Here is a 19170-nt window from a genome sequence, read left to right as displayed (position 1 = left end):
AATTTTTACATATACGAAGATGAACAGTCAAAGATACCTGTTAGCGACACTCCTGCCTCACTGATTTCTCAGAATAAACGCCGAGAAGAGATAACCAGTCATTTTGATCAAATAAAATGTTTACTCGAAAATTAGCTCGAAAATCTTTAAAAGATTCTTTGAGCGACGTAGTTAATGAAGGGTGACTTTTCCTTTTCCATCCTCCAAGCGACACCATCGTCGTCTTTTCCGAGGGGGCGATGCACTTGGACGACTTTGAACCCCGCGTTCCGCATCATTTTTTGAGTGTCCTCGCTGCTCCAAAACGTGTCGTGGAACACCAGGTCGCTTGCTTTCATGTACTCTTTGACCCTTTGACCACTGCGGAGATTCTCATTCTCTCGGAACCGCGTGGAGGTGAACGTCCACTCTGTATTGTAGGTGTCCGGATTATTATCCACCACTATGAGCGTGCCACCCACTCTCAGTACTCTACTGATCTCGTTTAAAATATTCTGTAGTTCATTCTCAGTCTCGATCCGCAGGAACACGTGTTTCACGAATACGAAATCGTAATGATAATCTTTCACCGGTATCTCGCCGTTTTTCGTCACTTCGTAGTGTCCCGTGGGATCGTTTCGCCGCGCACTTTCAATCATGTTTTCGTTAATGTCCACTCCATCCACGTTCAGTCCCATTCCGAGGGATTTCAAAAAGATCGAGGATCTGCCACCGGCGCAGCCGAAGTCCAGTGTCTTGGTGCCCGACACGTATTTTTTTATGAGGCCCGGCACATCGCGCACTTGCAACGCGTAATATTGATCGAAGTTCAATTTCGCGAAGTAACTCTCGTAGGTCAGAGCCATTTTTTTTTTGCAAAAATTAACCGGAAGTTTGAAATATGTGAATTTCAAGGCGTGGATATGATTGTAAGTATTTAAAAAAACAAAAACAAAATGTGTTTCAAAAACTTCACTTGATTTTTCCCTTGCTTGTGTGCTTTGTGCAAAAGTGTCTGAATAGTACTTTCAATTTGATTTCTCCGTTTACTCTCATGCGAGTCCTACCTTCTTGCGAAAATATGATTATCACAGACAGCCGCGTCCGGTGTAGAAGCAAACGCACTCGAAAAAAAAAAAAAATAACTCCACAGACAAGCACTGAGAGGCTAATATTGCTACAAAATTATAAGTTCACGTTCATATTTATTGCTCCAATTTTATCAGTGTTTGTCTAGCCTGGGAGATAATTGTGTTAATTAGGAGGCTTTGAGAGCAAATAATTCGGCACAGGCACGTGGTCATGCTTACTTTCCTTTTCTGATTACCAAATTATCGTAATCAGGTATGAGTCGCGAACGGGGAACCTGACTTAACATACAAGTGAGAGGATATCAGTTTTGTGTTTGTTAATTAAAACTTTTCACTCTCAAAAAGCATAGACAACTCGAGCCAAAGCAAGTTTTAAACTCATTTGAGTGCGTTTTATAACTGAAGTATATTCTCTGTAAGTTTTACTGATGAGTTTACGAGCTCTGTGTACTACAGTCAGGTAAACTTTTACCTAGCTGAGCACTAATAATTTGTTTCATACATTCTTTCATTTAACCAACATTTATTTGGGTTATCTCACGCGGCGAATGAAACATTTTAATCGACTGGTTTCAATGTGGTTCCGTTTTGCATGATGCCCTCCGCATGCCCTGTAGTATTTAAATTTTCAGTCCGGTCAAATTCCCGCAAGTGGATTTGGCAAATTTTAACTTGCTACCGACTTCCGTTACATTCAGAGCGTTTTTTCTCCTATAGATTGCAACCGTGCAGATTCGGTTAAAAAATTTGACTCGCAGAAATTCACATATAAGGAGAGTATTGCCATCTCTGTGGCGCTCTCTGATTGGTTCATCAGTTTTAGGCTATGATGGAGCTCCAAAGTTAGCCCAATGTAAACAAACCCGACTCAGAGAAACACGTATAATCGGCTGAAAAATGAATGATAATCGCACTCAAAGTTTAAATTTCGGCAAAAATATTCATTAAAGTTCGATCCGAACTCAACTCAGAAGTTGGATGTAAAAAAATTTCTTTCACGCACCCAAAATCACATCTAGAACTTTGTAGAACTTTTTCGCCATCTTGTTTGTTTACATTGGGCCAAACTAGGAGCGGAGGGGCTAGGGTTTGTTTACGTTGGGCCAACTTTGGGGCTTCATGATAGCCGACCAATCAGAGAGCGGCACACTTTTTCTGTAGTAAAAGAATTGAAATGGCAATACTCTCCCGTATACAGGTATACTCTACACTACAGCGGTGCATTTGGCATCGCTCTGGTGCGGCGACGTTTAATTTGGCAAATGAATTTACGCTGTTGACGTTGGTCGTTGTCGTTGATGTTGCAGGAATGGAATGATTACAAGCTGAAATGGAACCCGGAGGAATACGGTGGGGTGGATACGCTGCATGTACCATCCGAGCATATCTGGTTACCGGATATCGTCCTTTACAACAAGTGAGTCGACCATTTATGCGATTACCTCCGCTCATGCATTGTCACCGAAAATCCCCCAAAAACCCCCTATTCCCATCTTCGCCTCACTTGATACAGCCCCGTTCGAACGCATACCGGCAAGTGTGGATGCTCAGCGCCACCGCACTCCCTCATAGTTGTCAGTCTGTACGAGGATTGAAGCATTTTTTTCCATAACAGGGTGTCTACAAGTCCGGAATCTCCGGAAAATCCGGAAATAGTGCTGATTTTTCAGGGGCGGTCCGGAAGTACTGAAAAAGTGCGGAAATTTTGCAAGAAAGTGGAATTTTTTTTTTCATTTTTGTCTCAATTTGAGCAGGAAATTCAAATTTTTGAAATTTTTCGAACTTCGTCACTTGAAGGTATTGAAATAGTACTGAATTTTTCTGTTGAGGTGGTACTAAATTTCTTGGGAATGTACTGAAAAAGTAGTAAAAGTACTGATTTTTTGCCAGCCTGTTTAAGTAGACACCCTGCATAGGGACGTAAGTCCACTGGACGATCTGAAAATAATCTGTTGTGCACTGAAGATTCCGTTCAATAAATATACCTTTTGTAACTGTAAAACCATCACAAATCATATTAATTAGGTCATAAAAGTCTGAATACTACTTCTAAGGGGCTGTTAGGGGGGACAGGGGGCCAGAATTTCCCTTTCGGGGTCTTACACAGGGTAAAGGGCCAAATAGGCCGAGCCGGGGGGGGGGGGGGGCAGGACCAATTGGCTTATGTAATTGCCCCTCTTAAAAAAATATTATTTTCCATCAGAAATAATTTTTTCAGTTACTCTCAAAGATTTCAAACTCTCTATGCTCGATGCAATCGCAAGGTAGACGCATAAACGAAAAAGGTATACTTGCATTGGAATTTTTGAAGAAAGACAACTGTTGAATAGCTACTAACTTACAATTAGAATGGATGTATAAGAAAGTGAAAAATTTGTGTAAGACAATAAGAAAACCATCCAAACTTCCAGTTAAAGCTAGAAAATTTTAGGGGTTTGTTTGTTGTAACTCTCTTGTACATAAATCACGTATATGCGTAGTGTGGTTCCGACTTGAAATATACCAAGCATCGCTTTCCACATGAGAAATTTGGGATTTACCTCGCCAACAATCATCAATTTCTCTCAACCATAAATTTAAGTAATTTCAAAATTGTTTTTCTCATTAGGAAATAAAAGTAAATACTAAAGTTTTGCGAAACTATTAACATTATCGAACCACGGAAAGGTAGATGTATCATGAAGAGGTTGGCAACACTCCGCAATGCTCATTCCTGCTCTCTCACTTCTCGTTATAACCCCCCCCCCCCCCTCCTCATCGACCACGAGCCCTCACACATCATTCCTCCTTCAAACCACATTTTACCAAATTAACTCCCCCTCCCTCCTTTATTTTTACGCGCTGGCGTTTCAATGCTATCCGAATGAAATCACAAATAGGGAGGAAGATCCCTTCAGCTCTTGAGTTTAACTATGGGAACGTTTAATCATATTTATGGCATTATACCGCGCAGACTTGCCAAATGGATGGCGCTTTTAAGGTGATCTGATTATTCGTGGTGCAGAGGGGCCACTTTTGCAGATTGGTAATATTGGGTTTCGTCAATATGAATGTATTTTAACCCCGTAGCCTGGTCGACTAGGACGCATTAGAGTTTGCTGCAATTGATTGGAATTGAGGAACAGGGTAATTAAAGTGACTGTGCGGTAACTTGTGACTCCTAATAGGTCAAATTGAAATGCACCAGAAATTGGAATGAATAAGATAAAGAAGAAGAAGAAGAAGAAGAGTTTGAATAAGGATAGGAAGTAGAGGAAGAATAATAATTAGTGTAAGAGAAGGGGGAAAGACGAAGAAAAAGAAATTATCCCCCATCCTCCTCCTCCTTTCATCCTTAGACTTCCTCTTTTTTCACTCTTCTTTTGTCTCCTCTTCTTTTTCTTCTTCTTTCTTCACCTCCTCTTCCTCTTCTGAACTCTCTTCTTTTCATTCCTCTCCTCGACGGATTGGATTTCTTTAAATGTAGATTAGGAAGATGGTATCATAATTTCTGATATATTATAATTCTATGGTATAAATAGCACAAGATTTCTATAATAATATAATAATTATATTATTCTATTTCAGTGCTGACGGGAACTACGAGGTAACGATAATGACGAAAGCCATCATCCATCATACGGGCAAAGTTGTGTGGAAACCACCTGCCACCTACAAATCTTTTTGTGAAATTGACGTAGAATACTTTCCTTTCGATCAGCAAACCTGTTTTATGAAATTCGGCTCTTGGTCATACGATGGTTACACGGTAAGGAAGAAAATCTTTTACTTTACTCTTTATTATTTTTGATGCATTTTCACAAAAACTTACTGTTGTGAGCTACAAAGCATATCTGCTACATCAGTCAAGAAGCATCTGTCAAATTTCACACTAGAAATAAAAGCTTCCTTGGGAACTAACCCTAACGATGAAGCTTTCCAGATTGGCGGTGGTGACTAGGAGTGCCTAAGAAGATAGTCTTTTTTCGCTCTGTAATTGGTTCACTAGTTTTATATCAGGTCTTTCATGGGACTCTGAAAGCCCAATGTGAACCAACTCGAACAAAGGAAATGTGTATTTTTAAGGGAAAAATAAAGAATACCTTCAGAAAAAGTGTAATTATCGGCAAAAATATTCAAGAAAGTTTCCTGAAAGTTCATTTAAGAAGTTAGAAACTCTCATCACGTCTAAAGCTTTGTTGCCATCCTGCTTGTTCATATTCAGCCCTAAGAGCTTTACGGAAGCCTCGCAGATCAATCAGAAAGCGGTAAAGTTTTTCTGTACTATTTTTAAAAATATCGAAATGACAATACTCTCCCTACATACTCTTTTGCAACCTGATAAGGTTGTCGCATCGCAGTCCAACCGCATTCCGTTCGGAATGAACAAACGAGAGTGGATATGAAACATACATACATAAGAGTCGCTCTCACAGCGCTCTCTGGCGCTCTGCGACGCCTACCCACCACAAAAGTCAGTCCTCCCACAACCCATCAGACTGAGACTGATAACTATCTGATTGGTTGTGGGAGGTTATGAAACACCTCTCAGATTTAAGACAGAAATTCTGGTTCTGCGTCATAATGATTAATGCCTGTTTTATTAAGACAAAATTGCTCATTACGAAGAGAGTAATCTCAATAAGTGGTAATTTCCTCTCACTGTATAAAGTAACTTAATTAACGACCATTCGAGGGGCTACGATGGACTACGGGCGCGTTTAGAGGCTCTCTAGAGTCTTTGGACTCATCGCCAACCCAACATAACCCTCTGGTAGGTGGCGATTTAGCAAATTGGTAACACTGAATTTCCTGCATTTATATTTACATATGTGAAACAGTCGATTCTTGGTGAGGCAGCTTATCTCTCCTGAAATCGATCTTTTTCATGGATTTAAATGAAGTATATTACCAGTATTGCCAACTTGCTAGGATCGTCCCAGCAGGCTGATGTTAAAATTGATAGACAAAGCGAAAGACAAAGAAGACATAAGGAGTATGGATCGATCCTATTGGTTGAAATAGATGGTTCTTTTAGACTAAAGGAGAAAATAAATTGCCGTCAGTTGTTAGTCCATTATCCCACCTCCTCTGTCCATCGCAACCACCCCTGATAAAAATTAGCGATAAGAGCTGCGTTTCAAAATACCATGGGAATTCTTATAGCCGGCTAAAGAAGGCTACAGAAAATCATATAGCTGACTGTAGAATGCGGAGAGAAAATCATACGGCTGGGCTATACGAAGCTTTAAAAAATTATGCAGCCGGGCTATAGTTCCTACGCCGGGCTTTACACTTTATCGCCTGGCTGTTGCTTTTTCGCCATCGATTATAAAAGGCTATAAGAAATTGTGTAGAAATTCGTGTGCTTTGGAAATCATTAAGGTTGATACGGAACCACCTTAATATTTACAAAACACACATTATATTTTCCTTTAGTACATATTTTTTTTCATCAATGAAAATGAGAATAATCCATACAGAGTGTGCAAACATTTCAAAATCATGAGTTGAATAACGCTGACTCCGCGAGATTAAATATTAGAGCCTAACACAAAGCGGAGCGGCGACGCACTGGCGCCTACAAACCTAACAGGGATACTGCACGCATTGCGCAACGCGTGAAGTATCCCTGTTAGGTTTGTAGGCGCCAATGCGTGTTCCGCGCTGACTGCCTGCCTGCCACGGCGCTTGAAGCAACTATTTCACACCAGAGGTATTGCACAGTATCATACGAAACTGAAGGCGCTCCAATATATTAGGAATGGCAGGCATCCATCAAAAGTACGGAGCTTTCCTCGCAAAATAAATCAAGATACTACGGCCCAAAAAGAGAGCAGTATTCCAAAAACTCACTAAGTCCTAGAATCCGTAATGGACCACTAGACAAGGTACGAATTCAAGCATTCTGATACATGTTTCTTAACCAGAATTTCACGTAGAGCACGATTTGCGCAACGAAAACTAATGAAACAAACTCCGAACGAAGATATTAACGTTTTTATGTCACATTGGTTACGAGGGATTTGAACTGCCCGCTCACAAGAAACTCAAAGCTCTACGTGAGTCAAATGGCGCACTACAACGGTTTCAACAAGCTTCTCAATCGAGTAATGTTCATTTCCCATCATGTGTTGTTCAAACTATAAGCAATTTGCTACAACTGAACCAAAGTGTCAAGATTGAGGTTGCCAGATTTTTATATCGCAGAGACTGTCATGATAACGTTTAGCGCGCGATGTGAATCACGCAGAGTATTGAGTTTTCATGAGCGGGTGGTTTGAATTCACGCATCAATAATCATTAAATATCTTAGTTAGGAGTTGATTTCGGTCATTTTCGTTATGCGCGTCGTATTTTACGTGAAATTTTGGTTAAGAATCATGTACCAGAATGCTGAAATTCGTACCTTGTCTAGTGGTCTATTAGTAACGTTTAGCATAAACTTTATCGCCTGGCTGTTGCTTAATCGCCATCGGCTATAAAAGGCTATAAGAAACTGTGTAGCCGGCTATAGAAGCTATTGGAAATCTTACAGCCGACTGTAGGTCTATGGTATTTTGGAACACAGATTCTACTGCCAATTTTTACTAGGGACCCGCTTCAACCAATAAGATCCCTCCATATCCTTTTTGTCATATTTTTCTATAGCTTTGTCTACACAGAAAAAAGTAGATGGTGCTGACGACAGAACCTTTTGTTCACACGGCTCCCGCAGTTTCTTTGTTACACTTACAGAATTTTTCTGTTGTGAGGACAGAACTTCGGTCGTGGGAACAGAGTATTCTGTCCTCATAACGGAAGCTTCAGTGACCGTAACAAAGAAACTGCGAGAGCCGTATGAACAAAAGGTCCTGTCGTCAGCACCATCTATTTTTTTCTGTGTACCACTTTCAACAATGAAGCCGCTTGCCCTTGGTTTTTTGTCGGCAAATGATATGCTAGCTTCTTCGTGTGTTTGTCTGAAATGGCGTTTGATGGGGCTTTCAGGTGGATCTGCGGCACATTTCGCAGACGCCGGACTCGACGGAGATCGAGATGGGGATCGACCTGCAGGACTACTACCTCTCGGTGGAGTGGGACGTCATGCGGGTGCCGGCGACGCGGAACGAGAAGTTCTACTCCTGCTGCGAGGAGCCCTACCAGGACATCATGTTCAACATCACCCTCAGGAGGAAGACCCTCTTCTACACGGTGAACCTCATCATCCCGTGCATCGGCCTCTCCTTCCTCTCCGTCCTCGTCTTCTACCTCCCCTCCGACTCCGGCGAAAAGGTCTCCCTCTGCATCTCCATCCTCCTCTCCCTCACTGTCTTCTTCCTCCTCCTCGCCGAGATCATCCCTCCCACCTCCCTCACCGTCCCTCTCCTAGGCAAATATCTCCTCTTTACCATGGTCCTCGTCACTCTCTCCGTCGTCGTGACTATCATCGTTCTCAATGTTAATTTTAGGTAAGTTCAAATCAGTTACACGAAAAAGTCTACATAGTATGAAAAAGCTACCGACATTCTATGCAATGGGAACTAGAACACAAAGCACTTAACCGTTTGCAGTTAATATTCTTTGCTTACTCTTTCTTTGGTTTACATTGCTGACCAAACCTCTCAGTTGAAAATTTGCAACCTAGTTAAAAATTAGGCGTCAATAGCCAGGATCGAACCTGGATAGCAGTGGTGAGAATCAAATATGCTAGTCACTCGCAACTAAGGCGCAACCTATGAGAGTCATCCAGATATACAAAAGTAAATATGTTCAGCGGGGCATTTTTCCATCCCCAAATGTCTCGGTGTAGCCTACGGCTTCGGTCATTTTAAGCAAAAATTTGGTTAATCATCTACCATATCCTTTTGGTGAATCGGACCAAAAAAAAGTGACTCAAAGTAACCATAAATACGGAATTTTTTAACTGTGAATCTTCATCGGCATCGTTCTGAAAAAAGACATACTGAACAGTTAAGTGCTGTCACTGGTTGAACCAGGAACGGGCGTGGGGCCTACCTTTTCTCTTAGAAACGTAAGCCCTTCCCAAATATGTAAGGGAGTTTGCTAAACTTGATATATCTTTTATCTTTGAAATTGTATTTAAATCCATCTTTCGGTGGGAACAGCTACCGAGACTACTCAATTTTTCAAAATCTTCCAGGAGAAGCCCCCCATGCCCCCCTTGGGAGAGGTTGGGGTGCCCTTACCCGTACACACCTCGGTCTGCGGGGTGCCTTTCTTTACGCCTCCAGATCCTCTTCGATGAGGCACCCTACTGTTAGTCCCACGAAAGGCACCTAATTCCGCCCATGAATAACGCACCCTGGATGATAGCCTCCAGGGTCTTTGGAAGAGTTTTTTATGATCCAGGAATCGTCGATTGATCGATCGATATTCAAATCGTTCGCAAAAGCACTGTAGATCCAGGTTAAGTTCCCCGATAAAGGAAGCCGACACTGGAAAAAAAAAAAAAAAAAAAAAAAAAAAAAAACATTGGATCTAGATTCCAGACTCTTGAAAACATTGACAAGAAAAAATACTCTTGATTCAATAAGATCTAAGCTTAATTCAAAAGTAAATCCGCTCAAATTAAGAGGCTTGGTTCTTGATTTGATTGAATCAAGAGTATTTTTTCTTGTCGATGTTTTTAAGAGTCTGGACTCTAGATCCTATGTGTTTTTTTTTCCAGTGGATGGTGTTGTTGATGGTTGTGGTTTGTTCCAGGTCGCCGGTGACGCACAAGATGACGCCTTTCTGGTACAAGGTGTTCATCCAGGTGCTGCCGAAGGTGCTGATGATCGAGCGGCCGAACAAGGACGACTCGATCGACGACGACAAGCCGGAGGGCGTCCTGACGGGGGTGTTCGACGCGGACCTCGGTGCCGACAAGTACCTCGCCTACGGTGGCCCCGAGGAGTACAGCCCCGAGTACGACATCCCGGAGCCCCCGCCGTCGCGCTACGAGCCCAACTCCGCCCCCGCCCCTGTGGTAATAATAACAATCATACTTATTTATTCATTCACTTTTTCATCACCCAGACATGGGCACGTAAATACAGCACTGAAAAAAAAAACACTTTGGAAGTATAGTCCAGACTCTTAAAAACATCGACAAGAGAAAATACTCTTGATTCAATCAGATTTAAGCTTAAATCAAGAACCAAGCACCTTAATTTGAGCGGATTTTCTTTTGATCGAAGCAAAAATCTGATTGAATCAAGAGTCCTTTTTCTTGTCAATGTTTTCAAGAGTCTGGACTCTAGATCCAATGTGTTTTTTTTTTTTTTTTTTTTTTCCAGAGAGGTTCATATCCAGGGGGAAAAACACCATTCATATGGCCCAAATAGTGGCAAGTCTGCATAGGAAATCATTGGACCCATGAAAGTTGGATATCACAAAAGTGGCATTTCATTTAAAATTTCCCACCAATGCTGCACTGGAAAAAACACATTGGTTCTAGAGTCCAGACTCTTAAAAACATCGACAAGAAAAAATACTCTTGATTCAATCAGATTTAAGCTTAAATCAAGAACCGAGCCTCTTAATTTGAGAGGATTTCCTTTTGATTTAAGCTTAAATCTGATTAAATCAAGAGTTCTTTTTCTTGTCAATGTTTTCAAGAGGCTGGACTCTAGATCCAATGTGTTTTTTTTCCAGTGTGAAACGAATCGAACGGAAAGAGCGTTTCGTCGATTTAAGGTGCTTGAATAGGGTATCAGCACAGCATCCTAGGCGGGAAGAAAGTAGAGGGTAGGAAGGAACGGAAGAAAGAAGAAGGGAGGACGCTTAAATTTGGTAATTATTCATGAAGAAATTGACTTAAACTACGCATTAGATGCTTTAAAGTTTCAATAATTTTCTGGGATGAGCCCCCAGACCCACTTTCCGCCCCCGTTCCCGTTCGAAGTGTCTGGATCTGCCTATGAGCAGCATACCTACGTTTCACTCACCTTGGCTGTAATGTATAAAAAATTCCGAATCAAAACTTAAAATTACCAAAATAGCGAAGGTTTTTCTTTGTCCTGTAAAATCGCCAGTTTGCAAACGGTATTGTTCCTTAGCCATTGATATGGAGCCTCCCAGAGTCCCTTTATACTGAGAGTCAAGACAATGTGCATCCATTTCTGATTGGTTCCCTTATTTTAGGCCTCCACAGTGTCACAAACGGGAGTATATATTACATTTTCACAGATTGCAAAGATTATATACTGGAATGGACCAGGGAATTACGGGTTCGGCAAGGAACAAACGGAATGAGAGAAGGAACGGAGAAAGGAATTTGAGAATGAGTCGATCAAAGATTACGAAAAACTGCTGATTTATGTAATCTTCATTCCCGTTTGTGACTCCATGAGGGGGGTTGTCTTGACTCTCAGTATATGAAGGGACTCTAGAGCCTCCCAAAGAGAAAGGAGCGACGAAGGGTTCAATTTAACGAACGAATATGGATACAGCTTCAGCGTCGGATTGAGCACTCCAAATATTCTTGATATAGTGTTTTTGTGTCTTATTGAAAAATGATTACTATGACTTGTTTATTCAGGTGGTACCACTGCCGCTGCCGTGCTTCGAGGAGCCGCCGCCGCCGTCGCCGCTGCCCGGGCCGGAGGACGACCTCTTCAGCGCCCCTGGCGGAGGGTGCGGAAACGCGCTCTGCCCCCGGCTGGCAGGACGCAGCCCCGTCTTCGAGCGCCCGCTCCGCGAGATCGAGAAGACCATCGAGGACGCCAAGTTTATTGCTCAACATGTAAAAAATAAAGATAAATTTGAAAATGTAAGTAATCCCCACTCACAGTTTTTTAAAGTTATCGCCAGAGATGAGATACTCTCCACTGGCCTCTTGGCGACAGGTGGAAGCTTTTACTTTCTGGGATTCAACCTTTCCTTGGGTATTTATGAGGGAGCAACAGGTGCCACTCTTTTTTAGGCTCTTAACCTTCCTCACCTTCCTACATGGTAGATGATGAGCTTTGGGTGTCGTCATGAGCTAAACAAGTTTACAAAACGGAACTGCCAGCACGTTGTTAACCGTCGACCAAGTAGGTAGGTCAACAGTTGAATGTTGAAGGGTACAACTGGCGCCTACAAACCTAAGGGCGTACTTCACGCATTGCGCAACGCGTGAAGTATTCCGTTAGGTTTGTAGGCGCCAGTGCGCGTGTCACGCTGATTGCCTGCCGCGCCGCAACGCTTTAAGCAACTATTTCGCGTCAGAGGCGTTGCACAGTATCCTACAAGATGCTCACGAAATAACTAGTTAAAGAGGACTGTCAATTTTGACTGCATTTGTTACTGAAAAATGTTTGATTTGGCATTGGAGCGTTTCCTAGGCTCCCGCTTTGGTTTTCATCTTATCATATCAGTACAGTGTACACATGAACATATGTTTTTATCTGCTCTTAGAGTCTGTTCTCTTTCATGACTTGATTCATGAATGAAATGTTTTTAAGAATGAAGGTAGTAGTAGTATGCATTTATTTTTGAGGTGGTTCCTGTCATTTAAATGAGAAGAAAAAAATGTGGACATAACATGTCCACAATTTCGACAATTTTGGACATATTCATGGTTGGACATTAAATCATGTGGACTTAATAAAGACCGGACTTAATGGTTTAGTGGACATAAATAGCGGTGGACATTTATGTAATGGACGAAAGGTAGGTGGACATAAAGTCCTGGAAGCATGTTGAAGTCCTGAAAGTAAAAGCTTCCACCATTGCTAAGATACTAGTGGGGAGTATTTTGTCTCCGGTTATCGCCAAAATCGTTGTAACCTCATTCTCGTATTGTACAGCAAGAGGGAGGCAAGAGAGAGCCAAGCAGGTGTGTAGAAAATGCTCGATCGGCCAATTCACCGATCGCAGGCCGATCGCGGAAGGAATGTGAATGGCAAAAGGGGTATGGAAGTTTTCGGGCCTCACTGGCAACTTCTTCGAAATCTTTCTAATTTCCATTGACTTCAATGTTTTTACGAGTTTGAAGTAAATCCGTGGTGAAACTGAAAATATCAACCCAAAAATCTTGATTGCGTTTTTCGAAGCATCCTACTCATAATTTATGTTTTCAAAAAAAATTGCACTCGACATTTTTACGCGAAATTTTTAGAGAACATCCTGTAACATGCGAAAAATAAGAAAACTTTGTGTGATAAAAACGATGATCAGGCCTTGTCAAAAAAAAAAAAAAAAGATGACAGGAGATCTGAACCGTCGCACACTGAGACACTTGGATTGGTAATTTCACCGTCGAAATGCTCCGAGGGATTTCTTACAGAGTGTGAATCTTTTAAGACGATAGATTTACGCATCGAACATAACAATATAATATTGTAGTTTGCATTGTAAGCGCATCGTTTAATGCTTTTGTCGCCCTTCTGTTCGCAGGTGATAGAAGACTGGAAATACGTAGCTATGGTTATAGACAGATTATTTTTATGGCTATTCCTTTTCGCTTGTGTCATCGGAACGTGTCTTATCATTTTGCAAGCTCCCTCGCTCTACGACACAACGAAGCCCATCGACATTGTGCATTCCAAAGTTGCCAAGAAAAAACTGCGCATGATGATGATGGGCCCCGAGGAGGATTAGTGAATTCCATTTCAGTTCCTTTTTTATTTTTGTTATACTCGCGCCAAAAAAGACTTAGCTAAACAGCATCAACGCGGTAACCGCAGGTTTATTTGATTTATTTTGGTTTCATCTTTATCTTTAGTGTTATCAAAGGTTTGTTGTTCTCAAACGTCGAAGGAATATTGTATTAACAAAATTTCTGATAGTTTTTCTGGGAAGGCAATAACGTAGTGCCAAGCATTTTTTTGAGGATATTTGACAGATTTTGAGGCAATACAAATATATTAATAATGCAGACTTTGAGGTAACATCGGGAAAAACCCTACTGTCACCTCAAAGTCCATGAACGAAATTGTTTAAGGAGCTCGGACTCTGCAGACAGTCCTGTAAAATTTCCTCAATTTTGTTTTCCACATTTCCTTCATTTATCCCGCATGCAACACGCAAAGTCGTTGAAGGAAGGGTGACAAGGATTCGTACATGAAAGCGTCGAATCTACGAAGTAGCAGTGACTGCGATAAGTTGTGAGTTAATCGGAGAATGTATCGCGACTCTATCAACGTCGATTTATTGCAATATTATCGAATAAAAATTGCAATACGTTGCATTTTCATAGCATACATTTGCAATGGAATCGCGATTTTATCGACGGCGATTAATCGCAATACTATCGAACAAAAAATCGTGATAAATTGATATGAAATTTCGATTTTATCGAATGCAATTTTAAAGACATCGTGACAAGATTGAAGATAATCGCCCAGATATTGATAGCCCTATGGCGATTTTATCGCCAAAAAATCGTAAAAAAATCGCGACTTGATTTCAATATATCGCGATTTTTCCGTTGCAAATGCTATTTTGGAGCTAATGGCATCATTCGAAGGACCGAATTTGTGGTTGTCCTTTGAACGGGGTGTTATTAAGCTGTGATGTTGTTTTGTTAAGTCTTCCATGAGTGCTATTATGCGAGTATTGTAATTTGCGGGAACCACGTGCCGCCCAATAATTCCTCTTTGGCCAAAATATAGCCGAAGTGAAAAGCACAAACTTCGTGTTCGGTCACGGCTGGTTCCAGCGTTTTACATTCACACACACCGTATGCGCAGTGGCAATTTATAAAAGTTGGTAACATTGAATTTCATTCATTTAAATCTACATTCTAAAAAATCGATATGAATCGTAGTGGCAGGCCTCGCCGTGGGTCAAGTACTTATCATTAGTTCAAATTAAAGTAAAGCTGCGTTACCAACTTGCCAGAAATCGCCACCGCGCATTTAGTTCATGCTACGAGCGCAGACTGTGTGTGCGTGAGTAAAGCGTTTCCCATACGTAAATAATTAAGATGATTCGATTGATTTATGTATAAATGTATGGATTTATGTTTTTACCATTTGAAAATATCTGATCAAACTGCCGGTCAAATTTTTGTCGTCCGGTCTATCCGACGGAAGTTAAATTATTTAAATTGAAAAGTTTTATCGTCAATGCTTCCATCGACTAAGGTTGTTTTATGGGATGCCTAGTTGTTTTTTGTCGTTGTTGTTGTTTTCCTCTTACTTTTTTTTAAAATACAAATTTATAAAATTAGCATGACCACTGTCATGTGTACATTCAAAAGCATGACAAATCTTACAGTGCACATGTGCATGAGAGTCTTGTCGATTTCTTGGATGGTTTAAATTATCCGACATCTTTCCTCTAATCTATTTCACACAATTTCTAAATGACACATGAAGAAATCGTTTAAGAAAAGAAGGAGTCATTTTTGATCTTTTACATTCTCACCCCTTGAGTATCGTTCCTAGTAATGCCTCAAGCACCAGTAAAACTGCGTCAAGAAGCATTCTTCAGATTATCTCTGAGTAAAATTCCGAGGAATGAATCTCTTTTGTCAATACATTTTAATTTTTTTTTTATATTTTTTATCGAATTGTACAAAGTTACCGCTAAATAATGTGAAATGCATGTGCAATTGGCAAAGTTCTCTCTCGCCTGTAAACTTCGTTACATGACATGACGCTCCTTAACTTTACGCAGTAGCAATCTCCGGAAGTTGGCACCCCTGGGTTCAGTCCATCATGAACTAATCGAGCAGTCCGACTACAACATGGAGTACATAGAGTCGTAATGTGAGAGGGAGTGCTGGGACCACTAAAGCTTTCCAGCTCCCGAATTCCGAGACTTTTGTATCACGCCGGGTCACTTTTTCGATACATAATCGATTGTTATTGCGATGTACGGGACCCGGCCATACAATATACACAAAGAGGATAGGAATCACCACGTATTCTACATCGCCATTTTGGATCGAAAAAGTTACCGAAGCTCGGCGCACACCGGGCTCGGAACCCGTCGTCCAGGACATGGTCTCAACTCTCCCATTCACATTACGACTCTATGTACTCTATGCTGTACAGTACAATCGTGGGCTTAATAATAGTGGCTCGATGCCGACTGTTCAGTCTGGGCGCGTGAGCAAACTGTCAGGCTGTACAGCTAGACTGCTCGTGGAATAGCAACTTAGATATTTGTAAAATAGTCCATATATCTATGTCATATAGAATCTATCAAAAACATAGGAGGAAAAACGGGAAACAAGGCAAAAAATTACACAAAAAAACCCGAGACGTTTTGGCCCAAAACTGAGCCATTTTCAGTCGGAAGAATAAAAATGAAATATAAAAATTCCAAATAGAAACTTGCAGACTACATGATGGCCGAAAAAAAACATTTTTTAAATTTTTTTTCTCGGCCATCATGTAGTCTGCAGGTTTCTATTCGGAATTTTTATATTTTATTTTTATTTTTATTCTTCCGACTGAAAATGGCTCAGTTTTGGGCCGAAATGTCTCGGGTTTTTTTTGTGTAATTTTTAGCCTTGCTTCTCGTTTTTCCTCCTATGTTTTTGATATCACCATTTTCACAGGCTGCTATTTCAAAAATTTCAACCTATAGAATCTATCAAGACCACGGTAAAAGAGACAAAGGTATGCTCTTCAGCTTCAGACCATCTAAAATCGACAAAACGCTCCATCCCATACGTTCCGTTTCAGCCTCGGTGCTCTGGTTTAATTGGTCCAATTTCCCCTGTACAGAGGACCCTTTGACCGATGAGAATCGGTTATCACGATATCGGCATTTTATTTCAAACTTCCCGCCAGGTTTCAGGACATTCCGTCAACGATTTTTTGTCCGCGCACTTTTTTGTCCAGTAGTTTACGTCCACGCGGAAAATAAAAGTTGTGTTGAAAGAAACTGTACAAAAATGAATGAAATTGGGAGACAAACCAAGAAGCACGCAATCATTAGTTTTAACCCGTATGACTATGTACATCGATCTTTTAGAGTCAAATACGTCCGATTTCGAGCGTTTGGTTGCACGGACACCGCGCTGAAGCACAGTAAAAGCACAAAATATAAAAGAAAACATTAAAGTGTTTTGGCAATCATTAAATTTGACACAGAACCACCGTGATATTTACAAAACACATTTTATATTTTCCTCAAATACCATTTTTTTTCATCAGTTTAAATGATGAAAATCCATGCAGAGTGTGCAACAATTTCAAAATCATGAACTGAAAAACACCGACTCCGCGATTTTAAATGTTACGAGCCATAACACAGAGCGGAGCGGCGTGCTCTGCTACCGGCGCGAAACGCGCACTAACGCCTACAAACCTAAGGGATACTTTACGCATTGCGCAATGCTTGAAGTATCCCCTTAGGTTTGTAGGCGCCATTGCGCGTTGCGAGTTGGCCAGCCCCCGCCGCGCCGCAGCGTGCCACGGCGCCTCAAGCAACTATTTTACAACAGAGGTGTTGCACAGTATCAACAAAGAAAATGAACGAAATCACCAACGTTACGAAATTGAAGGCGCTCCAACATTTTAAGAGTGATAGGCATCCTTTAAGAGTACGGAGCTTTCCTCGAAAAATTAATCAAGGTACTACGGCACGAACCTCCTTGCCGAAAAAACTCGTGGACATGAACTATTAGAAGAATCAGATGTGCGGACAAAAAATCGTTGTCGAAATTTCCTCAACCTCCCGCCAAGACTGAAACGGCACGAACGGAACCGAACGTTTTTGGGTGCTTAAGTAGAGGAAGAGCATACATCCATTCTACTTACCTTGTAGGTACTTAAACTATTATTTATAGCATCGTTAATTTCCAGTAATTCAATTAGAGGGATCACAGTGTTACCTGCTTACGAGAATCGCTGCTGTGCTATGGCGTGAAGTGTCGTAACGCAACTTAAAAAGATGCGAATAATGAACGACGACCAGGACGAAAAAATTACATGCTATATCCATTCACTTTGTATTTTACATACATGTAAACGCTTTGAAATACCTTTTTATTCTCTTTTTTTACGTTAAATAAGTACGTTGCAAATTTACGAGTAACAGTTTTTTTTCTTTTTTTTTAAATCTAATTTTTTTATTTACGAATTACTCAGCGAACAGGGTGGTCATGGTCAAGGAAGACCTTGAAAATCAAAAAAAGTAAAAGATTTTAAATGGGTCATGTAAAAAAAAGGAAAACCCAGGATGACCCAGAAGCACGGGAAAAATTGCGGGTATAAAAGTGGAAAATTGTTTTGTTTCGTGTCCTGTCGCTTCAGCTCAATTCCAGGCCGAATCTAAAAATCTGACATTTTTTCCATTTTTCCCCAGTAGTTACCTCCACAGGCAGGGAATACTCTCAAAGTATATATATACCTACACATTCATGTATTTTTTATATGAAAATCCTTCACAGTCGGTAAGTCCCAATTCTAAATGTCCGTGACCACCCTGCGGTTGATCAAAAAATGCGCATCCATCGTTAAAAGGAGCAACAATTTTGCCAATTTGGGTCGCGTAAAGGTAGCTTCTAAGAAGCTTTGTATTGTCTTTTAGTTAGGTATATTTTTTACTGTTAGACCTTGTTACAAATTTTAACACGTTGTATATGCCTGGATGCAATCACTCGAATAGGTATTTTTAATATAGATATCAAAATTCAAAATCTAAGGGAAAATCAATTTTGACATTAGATAATCCTGGATAATGCACAAAGGAGAGGATTTCTGCTGCTTTTCTTTTTCTTTAAGGCTCTACAACCTCTCAAAAAAGACGAGAAAATTTCGAACTTTTCAAATTACTATCAACTTGGCAAATTGGGAAATTAATATTCAAGTCCCAACTAATCTCAGATGGAGTACGTAAATGGCACAATCCCAAACACAACCCGATCTTGAGAATATAGGAACGGCCCTGCTACTCGAAGGGCCTTTTTTAAGCCGTAGATTATTTGATCACAAGCTCATTGAAGAATTATTCACACACCCTTGTACCCAAGATACCATACGAGTAAAGATGTATGTCGACTTCCTAATCTCAATTCGGAAGTTTTAAAATTTGTAAATCCTCCTCTAAAAGCTGGTTTTACAGAGGTGAATGAAGTATGAAAAAGGCAGATATATTTTTGAGAGGATCGGGGCTAGAGAAGGGGTGGTAGCTATACTCGGACTCGGCACAGATTCTGAAAAAGAGTGACAGCCTACGCACTCAAGCGGAG

At 40.8% G+C, this 19170-nt stretch overlaps 1 protein-coding gene across 1 annotated transcript in view; it reads left to right on the top strand.

Annotated features, from left to right (window-relative positions):
• Positions 1 to 15817, top strand: part of nAChRalpha1 (nicotinic acetylcholine receptor alpha1) — a 244376-nt gene extending 228559 nt beyond the window's left edge. The window contains exons 5-10 of the mRNA XM_019056913.2: positions 2378 to 2487; positions 4638 to 4818; positions 8040 to 8500; positions 9756 to 10020; positions 11575 to 11805; positions 13416 to 15817. Of these exons, the coding sequence (XP_018912458.1) occupies positions 2378 to 2487; positions 4638 to 4818; positions 8040 to 8500; positions 9756 to 10020; positions 11575 to 11805; positions 13416 to 13619 (1452 nt within the window). The 3' untranslated portion in view covers positions 13620 to 15817. The remainder of the gene's footprint in view (positions 1 to 2377; positions 2488 to 4637; positions 4819 to 8039; positions 8501 to 9755; positions 10021 to 11574; positions 11806 to 13415) is intronic.
• The last annotated feature ends 3353 nt before the right edge of the window (positions 15818 to 19170 follow it).

Source organism: Bemisia tabaci, chromosome 5 (assembly GCF_918797505.1).
Source record: "Bemisia tabaci chromosome 5, PGI_BMITA_v3".
NCBI classification, from domain to species: domain Eukaryota; kingdom Metazoa; phylum Arthropoda; class Insecta; order Hemiptera; family Aleyrodidae; genus Bemisia; species Bemisia tabaci.
This window is presented reverse-complemented; position numbering and strand designations above follow the sequence as displayed.